The 24,598-nt window shown below is 34.1% G+C and overlaps 1 protein-coding gene and 1 pseudogene across 3 annotated transcripts; one reads left to right on the top strand and one right to left on the bottom strand.

Annotated features, from left to right (window-relative positions):
• Positions 1-6,897: 6,897 nt before the first annotated feature.
• LOC148619660 (G patch domain and ankyrin repeat-containing protein 1 homolog) lies at positions 6,898-11,113 on the bottom strand. Of its 2 annotated transcripts, XM_088579816.1 has the most exons (3): positions 11,049-11,104; positions 8,478-8,569; positions 6,898-8,067 (listed from the first exon to the last, which is right to left on the bottom strand). In XM_088579816.1, the coding sequence occupies exons 2-3, from the start codon at positions 8,479-8,481 to the stop codon at positions 7,010-7,012; spliced, it is 1,062 nt and encodes a 353-aa protein (XP_088435942.1). In that variant the 5' UTR covers positions 8,482-8,569; positions 11,049-11,104; the 3' UTR covers positions 6,898-7,009. The 2 variants fall into 2 exon arrangements, with proteins under 2 accessions (XP_088435942.1, XP_088435943.1); XM_088579817.1 differs by lacking the exon at positions 8,478-8,569 and having other exon boundaries at positions 11,049-11,113.
• A 7,537-nt stretch (positions 11,114-18,650) lies between these two features.
• On the top strand, positions 18,651-22,425 carry LOC148619659 (uncharacterized; annotated as a pseudogene). Its single transcript, XR_015921629.1, has 2 exons — positions 18,651-18,696; positions 19,096-22,425. The product of XR_015921629.1 is annotated as an uncharacterized LOC148619659 (transcript).
• Positions 22,426-24,598: the final 2,173 nt, after the last annotated feature.

Here is a 24,598-nt window from a genome sequence, read left to right as displayed (position 1 = left end):
TATAGATGCCCGGTTTGAATTCATATCAATTGGTCAGTTTTGTCATATTTTAACGTATTTTGGGTAGTTAGTTAATTGTATTTGAAATTGGTTTAGTGGTATGATATAGGGTATGCCATATAGGTCTATGGGTGTGATTTAAAGAATGCGATATAGGTCCTATACAGTGTGGATCAGTATGCGATATAGGTCTAGGCGTGTGATATAAGGTATGCAATATATGTCTGTGGGTGTGATATATAGGGTACTTGAAATGGGTTAAGGGTTTTGATATACGGTATGCGATATAGGTCTAGGGGTGTGCGATATAAGTTTCGGGGTGTGATATACAGAAGGCAATAAAGGCCTAAGGTGTGATATAAAATGCAATATAGGTCTAGGGGTGTGATATACAGTATGAGATATGTTTAGGAGTGCGATATACGGTATGTGATACAGGTCTAGGGGTGTGATATAGGGTATGGGATATAGGTCTATGGGCGTGATATAGGGTATGCTATAAAGGTCTATGGTTTGTGTGGAAGTTTGGAATTTTGGAACATGTACATGTACAAGTGTATGTGTATGTGTAAAGTCATGGCTCAAGTGTCCACTCACGTCCGAATGACATTATTTTATTTCATTGGATACCCCTCCTTTTGATAGTTCAAGAATACCTGCTGAATGTGATGAATATGCCACATGACATCCTTACAGTTGAAACAGAGACATTTTTTATGTTTCTGCTTTGAAATCATAATAATTTAACAATTCTGTTTATTTTCTATTTTAAATACTTCTTTGTTTGCTACATGTATGTACATGTGTTTACCATTTCATATTATTTATGTACATGTACATGTAGTATTAAACATATATGTACACAATGCTTGCATTTTACGTAAAGAAGTTAAATTCCTGGGATCGAATTAATCACACATGAAATTTTCCAATAAAAAGGAGGGGTGCCAACCCCATGCGCCCTCCCCTGGATCCGCCACTGTAATCTATACTTACTACACAGAAAGGTTACATTGCAGCTCTAAAAATCCGTCATCAGAAGCTCCCGACATCTTCATTAAAAGGGTCAGATCGAGAGAAATAAAATGGCAAATCTCGATTGAGCTTTCCTCCCTGCGAATGTTCGGGTCAATTTAACAAAATAGTCCAGATTTCTGCGTCAAAATTTAAATATTTTATATCATATAATCATTGAAATCTTGCATTTCTACACATGTTAAATAGCCTTAATATCATTACACGCCCATGTCGTACGTAAAATAAACATCAAAACAAAATATCGAATCAGACAAAAAATTAAAAAGTAGATTTTTTAGGTGAGGCCTCTATGACACCTTAAAACTCGGACTCGTAAAGAGATATCTGATATCCGATTGAAAAAGGCAGGCGCGGATTTTCAATAGGAATCCAATAAAAAAAAATTCGGATCAAAAATTCAAAAAATATATATTTTTATGGGACCCCCAGTGCGGCCATTTTGACCCAACCGCAAGAGATATCTGAAATCTGATTGAAAAACGCAGGCATGGGTTTTCATAAGTAATTCAATTGGATCAAAAATTAAAAAAAAAAGTTGCACAATTCTATATCCTTTGACTTTAAATGGTTCAAGGTAAGCCTACCCTGTATAATGTTTAAATTGTTAAATTAAGAAATAATTCTTGGACGGGGTTGATTTGAGGTGTTAAATGAGAATGTAAATGCCAAACCCATGTTAAAATGAGTACAAATCTACCCCCTCCACGAATTATTTCTTTTCTAATACATGTATGACAAATACGGTAATTTTTTATGACAAAAAGTTCTCTAGGTGTAGCCAAAATAACGGCTGTTCCGTTTAACCTTCCCCGTATGGAAGTTGGATTAATTAAGAAATAAACCACTTATTCGAGTAAACCATCAATTGAATAATTGTTTACACTACTGCGCATTTCTATCATAGATTTGTATATTTATGTCATCGTATGTGTTGACTTCAATTAGATAAACGTGTAAACGTTTTTAAATGAGTGTTTTGTCGCGAAGCGACAGCGAAAGAAAAGAAGCAGTGTGTAGGTGCTAATAAAAGGTGGGGTTGTACCGACATATACTGTTTGACGATATGAAGACGTCATATTAGAAATGAGGATTTCGAATGATTGCACCAATTTTCCACCTTTTAGACCCTTATTTCCGAAAGAAGTGAGGCAAAACTCCAAAAACTACAGAGCTTTCCGCAATGCTCCTAGAAGCAATGTACTGAAATTTCAAAAAAAGATCGGATATATCGTAAATAAACTAAAGTTAACGGACGCCATCGACGACGACAACGAGAGGGAGAAATCATTATACGGTAAAATTTTTGCTTTCGTCATTTGACACATACATAAAAATGTAAATAAAACCAAGCTCAATAACATGTCTGGAGCTGCCTCACCGTCATATGAATAGTTGCATTCGATATATCAATAAACATCACAAAATGGTCACAAAAAAGTAAATGTGCACTCTCAAATACAGATATACTTGTAAAGGATAAATACGTGCGGGTATATCTCACCTTTTGTTTTACGGTAATATTCTACACAAAGCACAGAGAGCTCGATGCTCACACACACAATAACTAAATCGTTGAAAACGCTCATTCGTGAGGGATATACAAGTAGTTAAGATATTGTTGCCAAATCGTAAAGGATAACATCTTTCGGTTTTAACATTGATTCGCTCATATGAAGTTTCATAGAAATTAAAATATATTTTAAGCAGTTTTTGGCATGACATGGATTGCGTCCTTATTGTATGACATGATGTCCCGTGATTTTCAACTCCGCATGGCAATAATTGCGATTGATTTTACATACGATGGGGACATAACTTTTCGTAGGTTTGAAGTGGTCTGGATCTGGCATGTCTGTTAACTGCTAGTAGTCCTTAGTTTGTACATTTGCGTAATTTATATTCAGTTTCTTTGTTTCCGTTGTAACAAGAGACTCAGACCTATTTTTGAACTGATTTTAGGCGTGTTTAACTGTGTAATACTTTCCACAGAGGCCAGATTTTAAAGGAGGAGGGTTGTGATCACGCCAAAATCCATGAATACATTTGTATATTAACCCAGTCGCATCTTTTTGCGTCTGTCAAGAATTTCTGGCATCTACAAGTCTTCTTTCGTTTCTATCCTTAGTTTATATATATATATTTTCGCTGTGCCTGTGCATAATAATGCTTTGGGATCAGCTGCAGACTGCCCTGTGATATGAGGGTTTCCTCGTCGTTCATTAAAGTTCATTACCTTGAGTTGACATTTTCATCCCTCTGGGTTGTTGTCAGACATATACACTATACCTATTCTCGTTATATTATTTCAATTCGCAATAATTCGCATTGGAAATTCCTTTTACGTGTTAGCGCATAACTTGATAAGAAATTCGCCAATAATGCGAATTGAATGCGCATTATTTGCATAACAGTAAGAAAGCACCATCAAGTGTTTTTATCTGTAAACAAACCACGCAAATCAAACCAAATCAAGAACGACAACTCTATAATGCAACAACCGAACCACAAAATAAGATTTGTTATGTAGTCTCTATACCGTTTAAAAAATATAAAAGAATTGTATGGTAATCACCTCCTGTTTGGTCTTCTTATGAACTTCTACCGTTGAAATTTCGTTCAAAGACCTGATGGTACGAGAACACAATTAATTCCCCTTGGGTTTCGTTGTATTTTCGTTGACGAATATAGTTCCAACTTTGGTAGTAGGTACCTTCCACATTTTTTTCATACTTTTACTGGAAACTTATTTGCTGAAGTTTTGCCTCTAATTGGTAGAAATTAGGTTAAAATTACATGGGATTTTTTTTCATTAATCAGTTCTGACTAAAAGTTGTGATTTGGTTCAGTGGAAGAAGGTTAAAATTTAGGACTTTTAACCCAGTTCATTTGTCACGTTTACCCCATCTATGGGTCATATGTATTAATTTCAGAAAATGACGGTAAAATTTTCTACAATTTATATATAAAATCCTGTTTGTATATATCTTTAGGCCAGAGAAGTTTTATTCAGTTTATGCCAGTGGAATTTTTTTTAATCTGCTCAATTGTGTATATTGAAATGCACTTAAAAATTTATTGTGGTCTCGTGCCTAATAAGGGGTTGCGTGGGTATCAGAAATTTTATTTGCTAGTGTTTGCTGGGGGTAATTTGGTGGGTTTTTTTTCAAGAATACAGTAAATGTACATGAAATATGTAGATTTTGACCCTTTATTCTCTATTTTCTGAAATTTAAATAAAAAAATGTGGTTTCTATAGGATTTTCCATTGAAATTGCACTTTTGCTAGGGTGCTAGGTATGAAATGTAGACCAGTGTGGAAAATATTGTACAGCTTTGAGTTTTTCTCATCTAACTATACACTAAGAACATCAAATCAACAAAAAGCATACTTTATGCACAAGGTTTAGGCAAAATCTGACAATTTAGTGTAATTTTTATGAACCCAGTTAATGAAATAAGGCAAAATCAGTGGTTTTCACAGCCTTGTCTTAGGATCTATAAAATTACAGAAAAACTGGAAAAATACAGCTGACTGTCTGCTTATGTATCTGATAAGCTTAGAACCTTATATTATTTTACATTTGTTTCAGTTTTTTATCATTCAAAACCCAAATAAAGGCTAACTTTGAATATTGGACACAATCACACTTAAACAAGCTCTGTACAGGTCTGGTTTAAATTGATCTGGAGTGACAGTTTTAGCTTTGAAACCACTTCTTATTGTTTTCAATGTACATTTGATATATTTAGACCACATTATATTTGAAGTTGATCAATTTAAGTCATTGTCAGCATCATAAAATGACTTTTCATATGTGTACCCCTATACATGGTCTAAAAGTGCATTGACCATGGCCGCATGTATAAAAACACAATTTTTGGCCTTAAAGCAGCTGGAACTTGAAAAAACTGAACTTCATTGCATCAAATACACATAATATGATGCAACCAGTGTAGAAAAATCACAAAATATTGCATTTAAAAAAAAATGTACATTTTAGAGGGGCCTTATTTCCTTCGACCATTGGACGTGCGAGTCATGCAATGTACCACTGATACTAAATTTGCTATAACATTTATATTTTTCAACTATTCATGATGAAACTGTAGTTGAAGTCAAAAAAGGTTCATCTTGACATGAGTGCAGTTTTTATTCAAAGTGAGCACATATACTGATCTTATAGGTACAAGAACACAATTAATTGCCCTTGTTTTTCATTGTACATGTATACGAATATAGTTCCGATTTTGGTAGTAGGTACCTTCCACATTTTTTCATATTTTTACTGGAAACTTATTTGCTGAAGTTTTGCCTCTAATTGGTAGAAAATAAGTTAAAATTGCATGGGATTTTTTTGTCATTAATCAATTCTGACTAAAAGTTGTGACTTGGTTCAGTGGAAGAAGGCTAAAATTTAGGACTTTTAACTCAGTTCATTTGTCATGTTTACCCCATCCACGGGTCATATGTATTAATTACAGAAAATAATGGTAAATTTTTTTTTTAATCTGCTTAAATGTGTACATTGAAATGCACTTGAAAATTAATTATGGTTTCATGCCTGATTATATATTATTTCACAAGTTTATATATCTATCATAACTGTACAAAGTGTATATATTTAATTTAATTTTTGACGAACTGATTTACAGAAGTACAATAAAGGTAAAAGTGCTGTAGCTCTCTTTTGGATTTATAATGTAACACTTACAGTTAATCCATTCCCTTTTACTCGAGTTATCATCCAGAAATCAGACAAAATACTTGTTTCCTGCCTCTTATTCCTACTTGGCTCATGTCATAACCCCAAAATATCAATCCAAGTCTTCCTATTTGTGGTACATGTACATGTATGTCACATCAATTATGGAAAATTTTATTATGAGATACATAACTTTGACTATTACTTTTAAGTTTTTGTCTGGACATAAGGAAAATGCTAATTTCAGGCCCTTTGGCCCCTAATTTAAAAAAAGGTTCATGTCTTAATCCCAAAAAAATAAATCCCAGTCTTCATTTGGTGGTATGGCACCTTGTAATACAATGTCAAAGAGATCCATTCACTAGTAGTCAAGTAGAAGTCTGGAAATCATTAAGATGTTTCTGGCTGCTTTTTTGGTCTCTAACTTCTAAAATGGTCAAGTTTTAATTCAGAAACTCAATTTCGGTGTTATCGTTGTGGTTTCAAATATTTTGAAATACATGTAATATCATAGACATTCCTACGTTTTAAAAAAAATATAAATAAATTCTATGGAATGCTTGTTTTTGGCCCATAGTTATTAAACAATTGCATGAGTTTGAACCATAACCCCCAAAATCAATACCAACTTTCCTTTCGCAGTTTCGAACCTTGTTCTGAAATTTTATTGAGTTCAACCTATTAGTTATTAAAGTTATCGCATAAAAACTAAATGTCCACAGGAATGCTTATTTTTGGCTCCTTATTCTTAAACAGTTGGGGCCATAACGTCCAAAATCAATACCAACCTTTCTTTTGTGGTTGGAAGCTTGTTACAGTTCTAAAATGATCAATGATCAAATATTCAAGTTATCACACGAAAAGTATTTACTGACAAAGAAGGCATGGGCAATGAAGAAGACAGTGCCATACCAACATACATGTCTGTACAACTGAATTTTTTTTTGCAGTCATATAAAAATCCCAGCTGAAAATTGCGGTGTCAAACGTGTGGTATAACTACATAGAGATCCATAGACATAAAAATTCTACATGTATAATCCAGTTATTACATGTATATAGATGCAAAATTTCTATTGATGATGACACCAACACATCATGTGACCACTACATTGTTTGCGGTTTTATAAAAACAAGTAATAAAAAACATTCTTGATTGTTGATATAAAAAAGTTATATTGTTAGTCTATCACAATTATCTTAAGCACAAGGAGTTTTGATTGAGAAAATAAAAATAAAACAACAAGTCCACTTTCACAGATCCTTGTTTACAAATCTAAAGACATAGATGTTCTCAAATTTCTTTCCCATTGTTTTCTTTTCTTTTCCTTGGCCTTTAATTGTTTCTTGTTGATTCCTCTATTTGACAACTTCCTGTCACGATTTTTTACGATAGACATCTTGTCATTAGAATTGAAGTGAGTAATTTTCGGTTTCTCTGATTTTTCAGAACCAAGACATTTTCTATCTCTTTTAAGAACAGTCTTTACAGGGTATTTGTGTCCTTGACCTTCGGATCCTAATCCTTTTGTGCCATCCCATCCACTCCGTAACATCATTTTGTATCCTATGTTAGAAGAAGGTAAAAGGAATGGATCTTCTTTTACTTTCTTTTTTAAGTTGAACAGATGTACTGTAGATGATTCATGTTCCTTCTGCGAACAATCACTAAAGTTACATTTACAAGATTCACAATAACACACATGTAACTCTTCATCTGTTGAATCCACATGAAAGTTATTTGCAGTCGGAATTGAGCTCCATTTTCTGATAAAGTTTGCTAATTTTGAGTAACCATTACTATTAGCAATATTTATGGCATTTTTACCATGTCTATCAGCAATATCTTTATCAACACCTATAGACAATAGGTATTTTGCAATTTCAATGTGTCCACCATATGAAGCACACATTAAGGCAGTCCAGCCAAACTCATCTTGGTAATTTAATGGAACCCCCTTATCAAGCATCATTTTCATATTCTTTAAGTCCCCTTCTTGGGCATATCTTAAATATCTGTTTAAATCTATGTTAGTAACATTTGCTTTTCTTTCCTCCACAAACTGCAAATTGGAACTTTTTGGAATCCTTGATGTACTCAAAGTATCGTCTGATGTAGAACTAAAATAATGATCATGCTTTGGAGTTTCAGATGTAGCATCGTTAATAAGCTCTTCGTAAAACTGTTTAGCTTTATTTCCATCCAGCTGATTTTGCCCACATGGTACTGTTTTCTGTTCATTCCATTTTTCTGATTTTTTTTCTGACACAAAACTAATCAGCTTTGAATATTCACCCTTTAACCATTCCATACTAGACATTAAACCTATGAAGAAAAAAATACACAGTGTATGGGATTAGCACCTTGTGAAAAAGCTAAAACTGAGTAAACACTTGCATATACATATCTAACAAGTAAATGTCTTGATTCATACTGACTTTAAAAATAAAGAATTAACTGTTAGCAAAGTTCACTAAAGGATAGTTAATCCATACTACCAACTAAACATATAGAATTTAATACATGTAACTTACAAAGAAAACTACATCTAAAAAGTTGTAGTGGAACAAATGGGTATAAAAATCTCTAAATACATCTTGCTTCATTCAGGGAGATATTTATAGAATATTGATATACATTTAACAGGGATATTTTAAAGTTGGTTAAAATTAAAAAAAAAATAAAACTGTCTAGTTTTACAGTACATTTGGCATGTAATCATACTGTAGACCTACACATGTAACTGACAGATGGATTCTTGTCAACAAGCCACAATTAGCACATGTAATTCTGTAATTTGTTTCTGCCCTTTCTAAACTGTACATTGCTGGAAAAGGGAAGGTACATTTAGGTATGCAGTCCTACATGTAGTTTTTTCCCCAAAAGTACAAGTAAACATGTACATGGTATTTGGTCCATGCAGGACAGAAACACGGGACAAGAAAAAAAGTACAATCGAAGTGTTGTTATAAACTCTGGGGGTCTTGCTTTTTTTTTAAAACTGTAGCATGAGCAAAATTCAAAAGATTATATAATGTAAAATAAAACTTTGATCATTAATTTTAAATTAGCATTTCCCATATTATTCGGAACAGTTTTTCTTAATATATATTATCTGAATAGCAATCCATTGCTGATTTCTGAAGAGAAGTATAAACTGTAGTCCATATTAAACAGTATCCAACTTCACACACATTTACAAATTTTGTTCTGTTTCACCTTTTTCCCATATTTTAAAACTGTCAAAAAATTAATTTGGCTTTCAACCTGTCAGATGCTAGAGGTTAGGATGGCACCAAGGCAGAAAATAGCTTACTGGATAACCTCTAGCAATGCTGGATTAGGTTGACAAGAACAGTAATAGTTACATGTACATGTATGTGGAAATATTTTTCCAAACATGAAAATATCTAAAATGCTTCCATAGTAAATGTATCATTTAGAACTTTAAGTTCTCTTGGCTCCCATTGCAATGTCTCCCAATCGTATGTCTATTGACACCAGTTGACCTTGATATAATTGAAGAACTTTTCCAATATAAAATTTGTCTATATAAAATAGAGAGGTTTTAGTGATTTTTAAATAGACAACCCCTCCTATTGTCAAGGCATGCCCGTAAAGATCTTAATACATACTGGTAGACAAACTTCAATAAATTCTGATTGAGCAAATTAAATATTGTATACAATGTACATGCATATACATTTTAAACTGATAAATATCATACTATCAGAACAAAAATTGGCATACTAAAAACATTATTGTTTTCAATAATATTGATGGAAATAAAATTTGCTGCTACAACTTTAAGTTAAATCAGTGGCTGCTTAAAGGTAGCGCGTACACCCAGTATGCCAGTCCATGAATCCACGCCTGATTACAATGTCAACATAACAAAACAAAAGAAAGTGGATGATAATAAAAAGCATTAAAACTGAAGTATATATTTTTTTAAATGATATGCTATTTTATAAATAATTTAATAAATGATGTGATATTTCATTCATGGAAACAGTAAAATATAGTCGTGGCCAAACGACCCAGGGCGAACAGGTAATTGAGGCAAAACGACTCGCTACCGATGGGAGTTATATCAGGGGACGCACTGGGCTTCGCCAATGTCACAATTTGCGATTTTTTATTTCATCTGGCGACAAAAATAGCCAGTTGGCAATTTTCTTGGCACCTAGGTTTTGTATATTAAAATTGACAGCTAGTTTATCAGCAATGGATATTCTCTCTAATTTTCTGTTGACAGAGTTAATTAACTATGACCAATTTACGACTGAATGCAATTAAAGGTAATTAAACCAGGTGACCGTGACTGACAATTTATTCATGGGAGGTGTTAATCAAATGTAAATATATTATTGAGCCAATCAAAACTCTCATCATCTGGTCAAAGGTAAACACAAAAGTTTCACAGCCCTGTTTAACCATGTAATACATTCAGAAACAGACTTACCTAACAACAGAATAAATTAAATACAATTAACAATGATTATCCCATCAGGAAGTGTCTAAATACTTCGAAATGAAAGAATTGGTAAAAGAAAATGGATGACATTTGTTTACACTTTTGCCATTTGACTTTTTTGGCAGGAAAATTGGTAAACAAATAGAATGGCAATTGCCAAAATCTAATTAAAGAAATGCTATTCAGATATCAAGATACATGTAATTAAACAGGGACACAGTTAATGGTCCATGGTACAAAATATAGTTTAATAGAAATTTTATCACTTGAGAAAAAGAATGAAGTTTGTTAAAAAAAAAAGTTATATTGTATTAGATACATTGTAAATTAGCCCATAAAGGACAAAGGTGAACATGTTTTAAAATCATTGACTATATGAGAATAGTAATATAAAGTCTTTGATAGAAATAAAATACCTGTATCTGGAGTAGTATCTTTTTTATTTTATGCATATGAAAGTGACAGACTAGAGCAAAAAACCTGCTTTATACATGCATCAAGAGTGAATCTTGACATGTTCACACGTCATGAATGGAGAGGTTATTTTTTTTTGATGAATTGACAAAGATAATTCATCTGTGGACTTAAACTTTTTTTTTAAAGTATGATTTTTCTGGCAACCTTTGGTTCTAATTTCTGATAACTGGCGACAAAAATGGCAGCTGGCGATTTTTCTGGCGACAGAATTTTGGAAGCCAGAGCAGCCCCTGGTTATATGGAAGTCGGAATTTCAAACCAAAGCTTCATTGGCTAAAATCTACTGTCAAAAGGGATTGTCGTGTTTTAAGTGAAGGAAAGTGTTCACACTTCGATTCTATAAGGAACTTACTAAAGCTGAAACAGGGTGAAACGTCAATCGCAACTTATTGAGAGGGGTGCTTCAATAAAGGGGGAAGATACGGTAAAAACAACTTCGCAGAAGTAGGTCGTTACGTCCCATAAAATATTCGTACCAAGTCAAACCCTGATATTGCTGGAAATTAATTCAGAACAAAAGATAAATATAAAAACATATAACTGACCGTAATAGAATTATTTAAATGAAATTAAGAAAAAAGTGCATTCTAACGGTACGCCAAAACAGAGACCTATAATTAAACTGTACTCGTCCATAGTCAAAATCATATAAAAATAAATAAATGAATAAATAAAATAAATAAATAATAATAATAATAATAAATCGTGTGAATTACTAAATGATTTAAGAATTGATCAACACTGTCTTCCAAAAACTCGATTCCCGATTCCCCAATTACAAAGTATAAGGTGTACTACCATTATATACTTTTAAGTTCTAAGTTCTAAGACCTACACTGCTACCACTCTCTCCAAAGAAGAGATTGTGGAAAACCATAAATTTGTGCTATCCTCTTTTGGTCTCTCTACCAAGGACGATGATTGTGATTTACCGTCTATGTACTGGATTCCTAAACTTCTCAAGACTCCATACAAACAACGTTTCATAGCTAGATCTGCAAAATATACCACCAAACCTCTTTCAAAACTTTAAACTTCTATACTCACAACTGTCAAAGAGGGTCTACAGTCCTACCACAACACTTGTTACTCCAGTAGTGGTATTAATTCAATGTGGATCCTGAAAAATTCGAAAGATCTTTTGGAGACAACCAGTTCAAGACTATTATCTGAATATAATAGCATTAAAACCTACAAAATGCTGGAATTTTTAATTTACAACATATTTGTCCAGTGTGGTGGACGTGTTTTTCAACAAACAGTCGGCATTCCAATGGAAACAAATTGTGCTCCTTTACTTGCTGACCTATTCCTTCACTCTTATGAGGCTAACTTTATAGCTGATCTGATCAGACAGAAAGAATATCGTTTGGCTAGATTCTTCAATCTCAGTTTCCGCTATATAGATGACGTATTATCTTTAAACAATCCTAATTTCGGGGATTTGATACATCGCATCTACACAAAAGAACTTGAGATAAAGGATACTACAGACACTGTCAGCCTCATATCTTGACCTACACTTAGAAATCGATGGTAAAGGAAAACTATTGACCAAACTTTACGGCAAACGTGATGACTTTTCATTCAGAATTGTCAACTTTCCTTTCATCTGTGGCAACATCCCTTCGGCTCCTGCGTATGGAGTGTTCATATCACAACTCATACGTTATGCCAGAGCTTGCCGAAACTACGCAGACTTTTTGTATCGCGCTAGAACTCTAACAAATAGGCTTCTGGAACAGGGTTATGTTGCTACAAGATTGAAGTCATCACTACAGAAGTTTTATGGTCGTTATCATGAACTCGTGGATCTTTATTGTGTAACCATCAGCACCATCAAAACTGATTTATTCAACGGGTCATAGTTTTCCTTCCCTCGTTTGTCTACCCCGGACTTGGCTTTTTATGGGCAACTCGGCGGGTGTTTCTAGAAAGGCGGAGGACGCTTGCCCTACCGGTGCACCTGGTCCATGCTCCCAGTTTTTGGTGGGGTCCGAGTTGCTCATTTACTTTTGTTACTTTGTATGTATGATTTTAGTTACTTTGTGTTCTTTGTTGTGTATGTCTGTTTTCCATGTCTGGTCTTTGTCCCTGGATTACATTCTTTTGATTACCGCTATAGCCTTGGTTCCCTTGATTACTCTTTAAAAAGGACCATATTTGTAGTCAATGCAATAAAAACATAGAATCAATAGTTAACTCTCTTCCAAAAGACAAAAGCATGTCGCGGAATCAGAATAAGCTACCTTAGTTTAAACATATTTTATTTGCTCAAAATGAAAAAAAGCTATCTTCTATAATGTCTACTGAAATAGTATCACAAATGTATAAATACATTTACATATTATAAGGCGAATAGGTATGGTGTATATGACAACAACCCCACCGGGATGAAAATGTCAGACCAAGGCCACCCATTGGTCCTCAATGAACGACTAGGAAACCCTCTTAACACATGGCAGACTGCAGCTGACCACAAAACATAATCATACACAGATACAGCGAAATAGCTGCCATATATACTCAAGTAACATAATATCTGAAATAGGAATACTAAAGAAATTATTCAAGTCTTTGAGCTTAATCAATACGAAATCAAGCTCCACTATTAAAAATCTATTTTTTGTTTGTACTTTATTCTGATAGAACCATAAATCACATAATGGTACACTGAAACAAAAAACCGCCTAAAATCAATACCGGCCTTTCCTTTGTGGTTGAAAGCATGAAGCATTGTACAGAAGTTAGAGGAACTTTTTTGTGTTTAGTTGCGGAATTCTTACAAGGTACATTAAAATTTAGAGAGAACCCAGTCTTTCGCGAATAATTTGAAGAAATTTACATATATTTTCTCTATTTCGATTTGTGCTTAAAGAAAAGAAATTGAGTTGTAGTTTAGGATACAAGATGTCTATTAATAATCTTCAAACGCAGTGCAGTTCAAGATATTGTTAAATTCGTCTCCACTTTCAACGCTGCAGAGAAGACAAAGTTCGATTTTTTGCCACCTTCCATTCTCGGTTGGAAGTTTATGGTTGATCATTTGGATTTTGCCAGTTATAACGTCTTTATCACCTAATATATTGAAATAATCCTCTAGGCACGGTATGTTTTAAAAACCTGATAATGTATTGTTTTCGACGACCCGTTGATTAATTGCAGTCAACCAGTTTTGCTTGAATTGGTCCTCTAGATTTGTTTCAAAACAGGCTTTACTTCTTTAGTAGGATTTTGGTGAATCCAGGATTAAGAGAGTCCAGCGAGAATAATGTGAATTTTATTTAACTATTCCTATCGAAATGTTTGGTTCCATTTAGTACATGTAACTGATAATAGAAGTCTGTACATTACTGCTCTAAATAGATTCTTTCTCATATAACTTCATCCAAAATGAAATCACTCGTTGTTTGTTATCTATTTCTAATGTATGTCGTCCCAACTCTCCATTTATTACATTTCTAGTCGTAGTTGATTTGAGTTTTAAAATCATTTTTCAAAATTTTAGATGCACTCTCTCCATTTTATAATTATTTCCATAACCCCAGATTTTACAAAAATAGGCTTTACAAGTAGTCCATGGACCAGATAAAGAACCCCGCCTAGAGGGATTTTGCAGATCTACTAGTATATAGGTTGATAGACATACATGTATACATTAGAAACATGTACCCGCCTGTTTGTGAGAGCATGCGCAACATGAACAGATCATAGTTAAGGTCCCCAGAGTCTAAAAATAGGTCACAAGGTCATTTCTAAGTGCCCCGTGCGGGTCCGGGTGTCAAAAGAATAATCCCACAGCAGCGCTAAGCTCATCGGCGACTAAATAAAGCCTAGAACCCTGGCCGGGGCTAGGACACTCTGCCCACAGAACAACTGGGTTGTGTGTCACAGGTGGTTTAATGAGGTAACCCTGGCATACTACATGTTGGGGTCGTCAGGCCATAATACGGGAAACCTGGCCGCAAACCATAGCACATGCAACGTGTTGGGAAAGATGCCACGTTCCTCACACGATTAAGAACCCGGCTGTAATATTCAACAACAGTAGGAACTTTGGCGACGCCGCAGAAGGCTAAATTGACCGACTCTATATCAACTTCTCCCTATTTCCAGCGGCAATCAAAGTTATCCTTGTTTCCCATCCCATTTCCAATTCATCATCATGATAATGATATGTTAATTTTTCATCCATTTCATGTTCATCGCCAGTTTATAGCGGAAATATTGCTGGTTGGGCGTCTAACACCAATCAATCAATCAATCAATTCTAAGTATTCGACTTAGAACATTTTGTTTTCAAACAAGTACAACAAAAATCGTTTTTTTTAAATACAAATGGCACCAAAAGAAAGCTAATTTATTCCTCTGTACTATTCGGGTAAAAAATGTTGCTAACCTTTTGAAAAAATGGAATAAAATGCAAAATTCTTACCACCCCCTTAAGAACGCAGAAGAGATCAATTATTTGGCAAATATATGTTAAAACTGAACAAGAATGAATGATTATGATACAATCTAACAAAAATTTTGAATATAAAAAATGACTTAATTCGGTTAAAAAATATTTGTGACCATAAACAAACACGAGAAATGTTTTCGAAACAGTCAACATGATTGATTCTCACAAATATACACGCTAATGTAATCAAAAATCCTTTATAAAAAATTTAAGCATGTTTTTAAGAACAGATATCAACTGAAAACTTTACCATTAGGCACTTTATATCTTTTTTTCATGAAATTCCTCATCAAATGGACAATTTCGGATTTTACAAATTTTTAAACATTTCCTCACAATATAATTTCTACGTTGGTTAACAGATTTCAAAGCAAATAATTCAGAAAACATGCTTTATAATGACCAGCTTCAAATCAAATGCATCTGCAATGGATACTGAATACGTGGGAAATTCTTAAAACGCACATTAATATGGAAAACATATATCAAAATCCATTTATTTATATTTTCTTTCATATACACAATACACTTGTATTGCCCAAACTTGGGTTCATTCATTCAACCACCAATGGAGTTTATATGACAAACCGAAGTGGACAAAATTGGGTATTATGTAATATCACAAAATCATCTTGTAATATTACGAAATCATTTTTTATATTACAATATCAATCTGTAATATTGCATAATCCTTTTTTTATATTACAAAGGTTTTTTTTTCCATATTGAAAATTCACTATTTTAATATTTGAAACTAATGTATGATATTACTACATTCCATTTGTGATATTTCGAATTTCTGAATCAGTAATATCACACAGCGCCTTTCATTTAGTAACATATCTGAAGGAATTCCTAATATAAAACAAAACTAATATTAGCAAATGGATTTTTAACATTTATTTTAAAAGACAATTTTTTATATTGCATATCCCAACGGATTTTCTAATATTAAATAGTCATTAAAACTATCAAGTTGTCCATTTCTAATATTGCTAAACGACTTTTGATATAAGAAATTAACTTTATGATATAACAAATCAAACTTAGTTATTGATACCAGAAAATTATTTTGTGATATTATAAAACCAATTCTTAACAATATCGATTAACAGATTTTCATAAAACTTGACCACAAATAGATATTATCATGCTACACACTTTCATTTTTGTTTTCTATTTTGTAGAAATATGCACTAGAATAAAAACTGATTTCTGACTCATTTGTTCTACTTTTAGTAAAACCGGTCAGGTTAATTTTTTTTCTCACGAATCAAAACTACAAACAGTCATTATATTCAAGATACCTTAAGAATTAGGTGTAACCTCTCAGTTTGTGTGATATGCGTCACAGCTGCTGTTTATATTGATCCATATGTTTTTTTTTAATGGCGGCCATGCTTGTCTACATATAAAAAAATCCTTACATCAGTTCTAGTCTGAATACACTAAGGAACATTCAAAATAAGTTTGGACTTAATTGGTCAAGTGGTATCAAAGAACGATTTAAAAAAAATGACCCTTCGAACCAATTGAACTAAACAGTAAGCAATTTTTAGATTTTTCTTATTTATTAAAATGTGATTGTGTTGACATTATGCAAAAATACATGAAATGTGCTTTTTAGATATCATTGGTTTCTATGAAAAGGTTTGAAGAATATTTAGATATTAACTTCCTTGTTCGAATGCAAAAACAACCAATAAGCTTTTTCAGAATTAACATGTCATATTTACAATAGACACAAATAAAAATAAGCTTCGATTAGCAATGAATTCCTTTTACTTGTAAAATGTACTGACTGGTTGTTGTTTTTTTTTTTTATCGCAAAGAATCGTTTAAAAGTAATTATTTTTTTTTCCGCAAAATAAACTCTTTCATAGTTTCAACTTTTCATAGTTTTCCCTTTCTCTTTCGTCTACCCCGGACTAGACATTTAATGAGTAACTCAGCTGGTGTTTCTAGAAAAGCAGAGGACGCTTGCCCTACCGGTGAACCTTTTCTAAGCTCCCGGGTTTTACTGGAGTTGCTCATTATCTTTTGTTGCCTTGTGCGTATTGTTTTGGTAATTTTTGTTACGTATGTCAGCTTTCTCTGTTTGGTCCCTGGATCACATTCTTTTGATTTTCTCTAGAATTTTTGTTTTCTTGGTTACTATTTCATTCGGTTAACAGGTAAATTTATATGTATATGTAGTATTGTTACTTAATTTTCGCAATTTTTCGTATATTTTCCAAGATTCTCCGTTGGTTCATGTGATTGTCGCATTTTTTCCTTTATTAACTGGATTTCCCATCATTGAGCGTGTCGGGGATTTGAAGGCTCCGCTCATTATCCTTATGTCACGTCCTTGTGACGTTCATAACTTTTAAGTATCAATGCTGGTAAGAAAGCAGCCTGACGTTCTTTTTCATTTATACTCAAATTTAAAGTGCCTGATTCAAACCATTCTGCGATTGAGCGGTTTTCCATGAAAAGTCACATTTTTTTTCCAAGATTTACTGATTGCCTTTCATTACCTATGATCTGCTCGAGTTTCCCATGGTTAATGGTCTGTTTGTTCACAATTGGTTTGATTCCACACGACTTTAAATATCTTTGCAAACAATTTTAAATTACATAATTTGAAATTTAAAGATCATTCTGGAAAACGAAGAAGGCTCGAACAGATTGTTCTAAGGCAGCATTAGTAAGCACACCCGTAGCTAAGTCGAAATATTGTTTGATTTGTGACTATTAAAGTAGATAGCACCTGTACAAACTCCTGCCTACGGGCCTAGTACGGCAGTGTTAGGGCTGTTCTGTTGTGTTTGTAATATTACCCACCAAAGCAGTCACTCATGTCATTTCCGTGGGTGTACGTACAAATGCAATTTAAAGGCTTCATGAATATATTCAACATTACGTCTTCCAGAACCATAAAGGTAGATAAAATCTTGTAGTTAGTCGATTAACGGTATTTAACTTTTGTTTTTAACTTAACTTATCAAAACATAAAGTGCGATGCATGTCTGACACAGAGAGGCGTATATTAAATTTGGATAAGTCAAGGAAATACAATACATGTATAAATTCTAGAAACCGTTGGTAAAACTAGCAAGTTAATGAATAATAGGACACTTAATTGGAAAGAGTGAATAACCAAAATATGATCCATGTTAAATCACAATAAATTAATTTGAGATAAATACTGTAATCTGATTGGTTAAAATAATTTTGTTATATCTCAACGGATAAAAAATATTGACACGACCCTATTCAGTTAAATTCAGAGCCACTTTTCTCATGTTTTAAGATAAAAATATGTTTTAAAGTTAATTTATAAGAATTGGCTATGATAATGCAATTTTTGTACTATGAAACAAAGATTGGTTTATACAAGCGCTGGTATTTGCAGTACGTTATCGTGCGTTGATATGCCTAATTGACGTTGCAATTGGTAATGCATCCTTAGTGACGTAAAACCGACGTAATTTTCCCTTCACGCTAGATTGAAAGCTGGGTGAAATCATACTATTTGCTAAAGATATTTAAAAAGGTAAAGTACCCATAAAATATGAAGGCATAGTTTTATAGTGTTGAAACTTGTTGACTATTTGTTTTGCTTGAGTTGTTATACAATTTGTGAGGTATTGAAAGTAAATTTGACGAATTTTAGATGTTGTAAAGTAGCCTGGAGGACACCTCATTCGTCCGGCCACGGTTATAATATAAAATCTGGTCTATAGGCTTTGATAAGTGTAAATGATTTATCTTCTTGGAAGTTAAATTAAGTAGATGATATCTTTCTTTGCGCATAAAGGAATGCTATGATTGAGGATGGAAACAGTATTCGGATTTGGAGTATATCCACCAGACTTATCTTTAAATTGCAAGCAAATTTTGCTGAATTATGTATGAGTTGAATGTTCTAAATGTTAACTGGTATATTGGTAAGTTTCAGATTGGTTAAAATGCTGTCCCTGAGAAAAAAGTACTCGGAAACGTATCGCTACAATCAAAGCTGGTGGTGGTAAGAAGGCATCAACTCCATCGGCGAAAGTTTCCACAGCAGCGTCATACACTGTGCCTCCCCGGCAGTATACAGCAACGGCACCATCAAGTACAACCACCCCTTCAACAGCCATTCCATCATATAACTCTACATTTACGCCTGATTTAACGGTTACAAACCCAGTCACGGACCCATCGGGAAAACAATTGTCTGATTTCGAAAGTAATACTAACGTATCACGTAATACCAATTGCACACAGGCACTAAATACAACCACAAATTCAATTACATTGCCAGTACAAATGAATATGGGAACACAAAACCAATTCAACACACCAAATATGACAAAATGTGCCAATGATGGAGTAGCATTAAATGTTCCACAACCAATAAAAGAAAAAAATAATTAAAGGAGAATATGTAGATTTGTCGACTTTGATCAATATTCTACAAATGATAACCAGAAACAAACCATAAGTTTTAGCCAGGGCCAGTTGTTTGTCGAGCCATCAATAAAAACAAAGCAAATAACAAACATTGAAATGTGGACTGATGCATTTATTGTGTAGTTAAGCATATATTGTTCGGTTCACAAAACTGGATTTCATGAGTTATTAAAATATCTGAACACTGTTAGGCTTGGGGCAAACCGCTATTCGGGGAATGGTTGGATATCATATGACCAACAATAAAGGTTAAAGAAGGCCCAAGGCTCTGCTAGTTCTTAGGGAGCGATCGATTCAGAGCTGTGGTTACCTTGTATGCAATCCCAAACATTTCTCCCAACCTACCCAGTAAAAAGAAACGCCTAAAATCTAAAATGTTATGATTTTAACTACTCTGGAACTTGTACAAAAGTAGGCTGTTTTTTATCAGCACGCTTGTTAAGGTGTGATGAACCTCACGCTCAGATTTATTGTCATAAGCAAGTACATGTATCTCAAGGTCCTATTTGGTTTTCAACAAAGAGGCATGTCATCCAAGAACCAATGATTCTTTTCGTGCCCAATATGACAACGGTCAACGATCTAGATTTCGTCAAAGATTCAGATTTGGGGAAAACAAGGTAAAACGCCCATTAAAATCGAACTTTTGGAAAATATGTTGCGAGATTACCCATTTACTGATCAAAAAACAAAATTGTTGAATGGATTTAAATTTGGTTTTCGGCTGGGATACAAGGGTCCCAGAATTCCCATAATATCAAAAATTTAAAATCAGCTGACGAAAATAAGTTTGTAGTAAGGAAAACTTGCAAAAAGAGATAGAATTGGGTCGAATGGCGGGTCCGTTTGACGAAATTCCCATAGCGACATTACGCAACTCGCCAATCGGTATTGTTCCTAAAAGTGATGGGGGTTGGCGGCTTATTACGCATTTGTCACATCCAAAAGGCAAAAGCGTCAACGATTTTATAGATCAGACAGAATGCAGAGTACAATACGGGTCATTTGATGAAATCACGCAAATGATAAGTTCTTTTGGGCATTATTGGCGGGGGGGGGGGGGTCCATGACAATAAATCTGCCTTTCGTTTAATACCAGTGCACAGAGCAGGCTTTGATTTATTAGGAATATGTTTCCATGATAAATTTTATGTCGATAAATGTCTTCCAATGGTCTCACTAACCACTTCTAACGTTTTCATTACTTTACATGTTAAAAAAGTAATTTTCAAAGTTTCACTGTGAATTCCCAGGACAAATGACATTTTAAAATTGCATACCGTTGCAAAGCTTGGAAAATAAGGCTTCCAAAATCATTATGCTAATGGTACGATGATTGTAGAAATTCTTCACAAAATTTACTTGAATAAATAATACTGAAAATCCACATTTTTACCTGTTCTGCTAATTGACAGCATGGAGGCAAATTACTCACACATGTAATCAATATTCATACACTTTTGTAGTTAATTACATATATGATTTTAAAGTACACATTCTCAGCTTTATTTTTACTACTTTTAATCATAATACACACAAATAATGCACTTATATTGCATATGTCTAGATTCGGTATGTTTTTGGTACTACATAGGGGGTGGCCATTTGACCCGGAAGTGGTTAGTGTGACCAATGGGTAGTTGCATATCATGTTCAGTTTTTCAGACGTTTTCATTTTTCATTCGTTGGAAAGTTGCTGAAAAATCCAGGAAAAGGTCGCTTTCACATTATTTAGATGATTGTCTCTTTGCCGGGAAAGATGGGACTCTAGATTGTCTCGAGTTAATGGATACATTTGCTAGCATTTGTTAGGATCTGGGGTTCCAATAGCCTAAAAAAGTAAAGGACCCGTTACAAAGTTAGTCTGCCTGGGCCTTGAGATAGACCCATTAAAATGTAAGAATCCAGCAGGCTTTAGAGTCCTTCAGTAACTTTCGTATCTTTATGAAATTATATGATTCGTGGCCAATTCCACTTGATCACATAACCCAATACATAGCTTATTAATCATTAAATGGGTTTTCTCCTTCTACGGCAAAATATCATATATCTGGAATAAAATACTACCATAAGTTGGCTGGTCACAATGACATAGCTGAATCGTTTGTCGTGCAAAACATGCCTGAAGGTTTAAAAAGGGTTAAAAAGCCCCAAAGAGATTCTAGACTTCCGATTACATTGGAAATTCTTACTAAGATTGTATCAGTTTTGCCTAATATTTGTAATTCAGAATATGAAGCTACTATGTTTTCTAGTGCATTTTCATCAGCACTTTTTGCCTTACTTAGGGTTGGAGAAATCACTGTCGCCACTGAAAAAGCGCAAGCCAATTCATAACTAACACACGTTGCAAATAGAAAACGTTCAAGTTTCCGCTTCTTCACTAAACATATTTTTGGAATCATCAAAAAAACGACCAATTTCACGAAGGTGTCAATATCAATACATCCAAGCAATCGGTAACCAAAATTTGCCCGGTTCAGCTAAAACAATCCTATTTGGCTATTAGACCACCACTTCAAGGCCCCCTTTTCTGTCATTATGGGGGCAAACCATTGACAAGGTATCAATGTTCATCAATTTAAAAAAAATCTCTCTCGATTTTGAATTATAACTCTCTAGGCAAGTTTGGCACGCATTCCTTCAGGATTGGGTTTGGGACCCATTCAGCCATGATAGGTCTGTCCAATGATGAAATTCAAACAATGGATCGATGGAAGTCGAACACGTTCAAGACTTACATCTGTATACCCCGTCTATAAGTTTAATCCAAAGTAAGTATGTTTATCAATATAATTTATAGCTCAGGATTTGTCTGTTTAACTGAAGACCTCGATTATAAGTTCCTCAATAATGAGGGACGCATTTAATAGGGCCTGTGAAAGTCCGAAGGGTACACTTCTTGGTCTTTTGAGAATTAATATGGAACTACTCTGGGATGCCCAAAGTGGCCTAGAGGTAATTGATATTTTGCCTAAAATTAAGAATATGATCAAAGTGGAAGACACACCTTACTTCATAGTATTACATGTTGAGGGCAATGACCTGGGGAAAGTTAAAGTCGGTTATGTGAGGAACGAAATTAAAAACGTCATTAGGTCAATACTTAAATTGATTCCGAATGTTAGAAGTATATGGTCCGAAATGCTGCCAAGATCAAAGTGGCGTTATTCAGAAAATAGGAAAGCAATGAATGAAGCAAGGAAAAGGATAAACAATTCTATTGGTGCATTTGTGGTCAGTCTATGCGGCAATTACTTACGTTATAATGACATTTCCTTGACAAGCGGCTTCATTAAAACAGATGACGTACATTTGACAGATATGGAAAACGACATTTTCCTAAAAAGACTTAAAGGGGCTCTAAAATTGTTCCACTGTTACGGGATTCCTGCATTTCCGCCACGAAATTATATAAACTGGTGAAAGGCTAATGTACAGTACATCCACCTGTCTAAGTAGCTTTTGCATTCATTAACAAATTGCAATGACTAAAAATGCCGTAGCCTTCTAATACGAACCTCTGTAACCCAGGATTCATTTTTCATTTATATAATTTCCCCCATATATAATTCAGTGATTCCCCACATATAGTTCAGTGATTCACACATACACACACAGTTATTCACATTTATCTATTTTCTCCCATGTGTAAGCTGAATTTTTTAATCTCAGTATCCCAGGACTCTAGTTCTTTACATTTATATATTTCGAAATACCAGAATACATCATTTATTTATATTTCTCCCACACGAAAGAGATGGGAAGCACTATACACTAGGTTGGCACGTTAATTAGTTATTTACATATAAAATAAAATGTGTTAGTTTTTTGTAAATAGTTGTGAACTCAGTTTAATGTGAATTTCAAATATTAGCATAGCGGTATTGGTCACAGACGCTCAGATCGCACTTTGTGGCGGTTTTACTGGTGGCTACATGAATTTTCGAACTCCTGTACCCCCCCCCCAGTCATTGGCGTACATAACTTCGTTGAAACAGTATAACTGAATCTCTGTACCCCAGGGTCCAACATTTCATTCAGACACTTCCGGTTAAATATTCAGTGATCTATTTGACAATTTATCCGTATCAACAAAAAGAATACAGAGTATACCTATTCAACATTAAGTGACAGTGATACGGGGAATCTCTGTATCGCAGGATTCCCCAACTTCCGGCTTAATAAACAAATAATTCTTTAAATTTACGTTGAAAGAGTAATCAAGGGAACCAAGGTTATAGCGGTAATCAAAAGAATGTAATCTAGGGACAAAGACCAGACATGGAAAACAGACATTTACAACAAAGAACATAAAGTAACTAAAATCATACATATAAAGTAACAAAAGTAAATGAGCAACTCGGACTCCACTAAAAACTGGGAGCATGGACCAGGTGCACCGGTAGGATAAGCGTCCTCTGCTTTTCTAGAAACACCCGCCGAGTTGCTCATAAAAAGTCAAGTCCGGGGTAGACAAACGAGGAAAGGAAAACTACGACCCGTTGAATACATCAGTTTTCATGGTGCTGATGGATACACCATAACGATCCACGAGTTCATGATAACGACCATAAAACTTCTGTAGTGATGACTTCAATCTTGAAGCAACATAACCCTGTTCCAGAAGCCTATTTGTTAGAGTTCTAGCGAGATACAAAAAGTCTGCGTAGTTTCGGCAAGCTCTGGCATAACGTATGAGTTGTGATATGAACACCCCATACGCAGGAGCCGAAGGAATGTTGCCACAGATGAAAGGAAAGTTAACAATTCTGAATGAAAAGTTGAACAGTTCTTGCATTTTTAAATTTCAAGTATTGTTCATATTATATGTTTGTATATAATTTAATTATAATCGTGGCCAATTCAATATCGCCAAAAACTTAAACTTGGTTCACTTTATTACGCATCTTGGATAAACATTTTGTCTATTGAAAAATAACATAAATTTTCCATGTGCATATTTTGTTTATTGGACTTCGCCCAATAAACAATATGCA

Source organism: Perna viridis, chromosome 4 (assembly GCF_037379345.1).
Source record: "Perna viridis isolate PV_CMFRI_1.1 ecotype Kerala chromosome 4, ASM3737934v1, whole genome shotgun sequence".
NCBI lineage: Eukaryota > Metazoa > Mollusca > Bivalvia > Mytilida > Mytilidae > Perna > Perna viridis.
The sequence above is the reverse complement of the archived record's forward strand: the minus strand, read 5'-3'. Positions and strand labels throughout refer to the sequence as shown.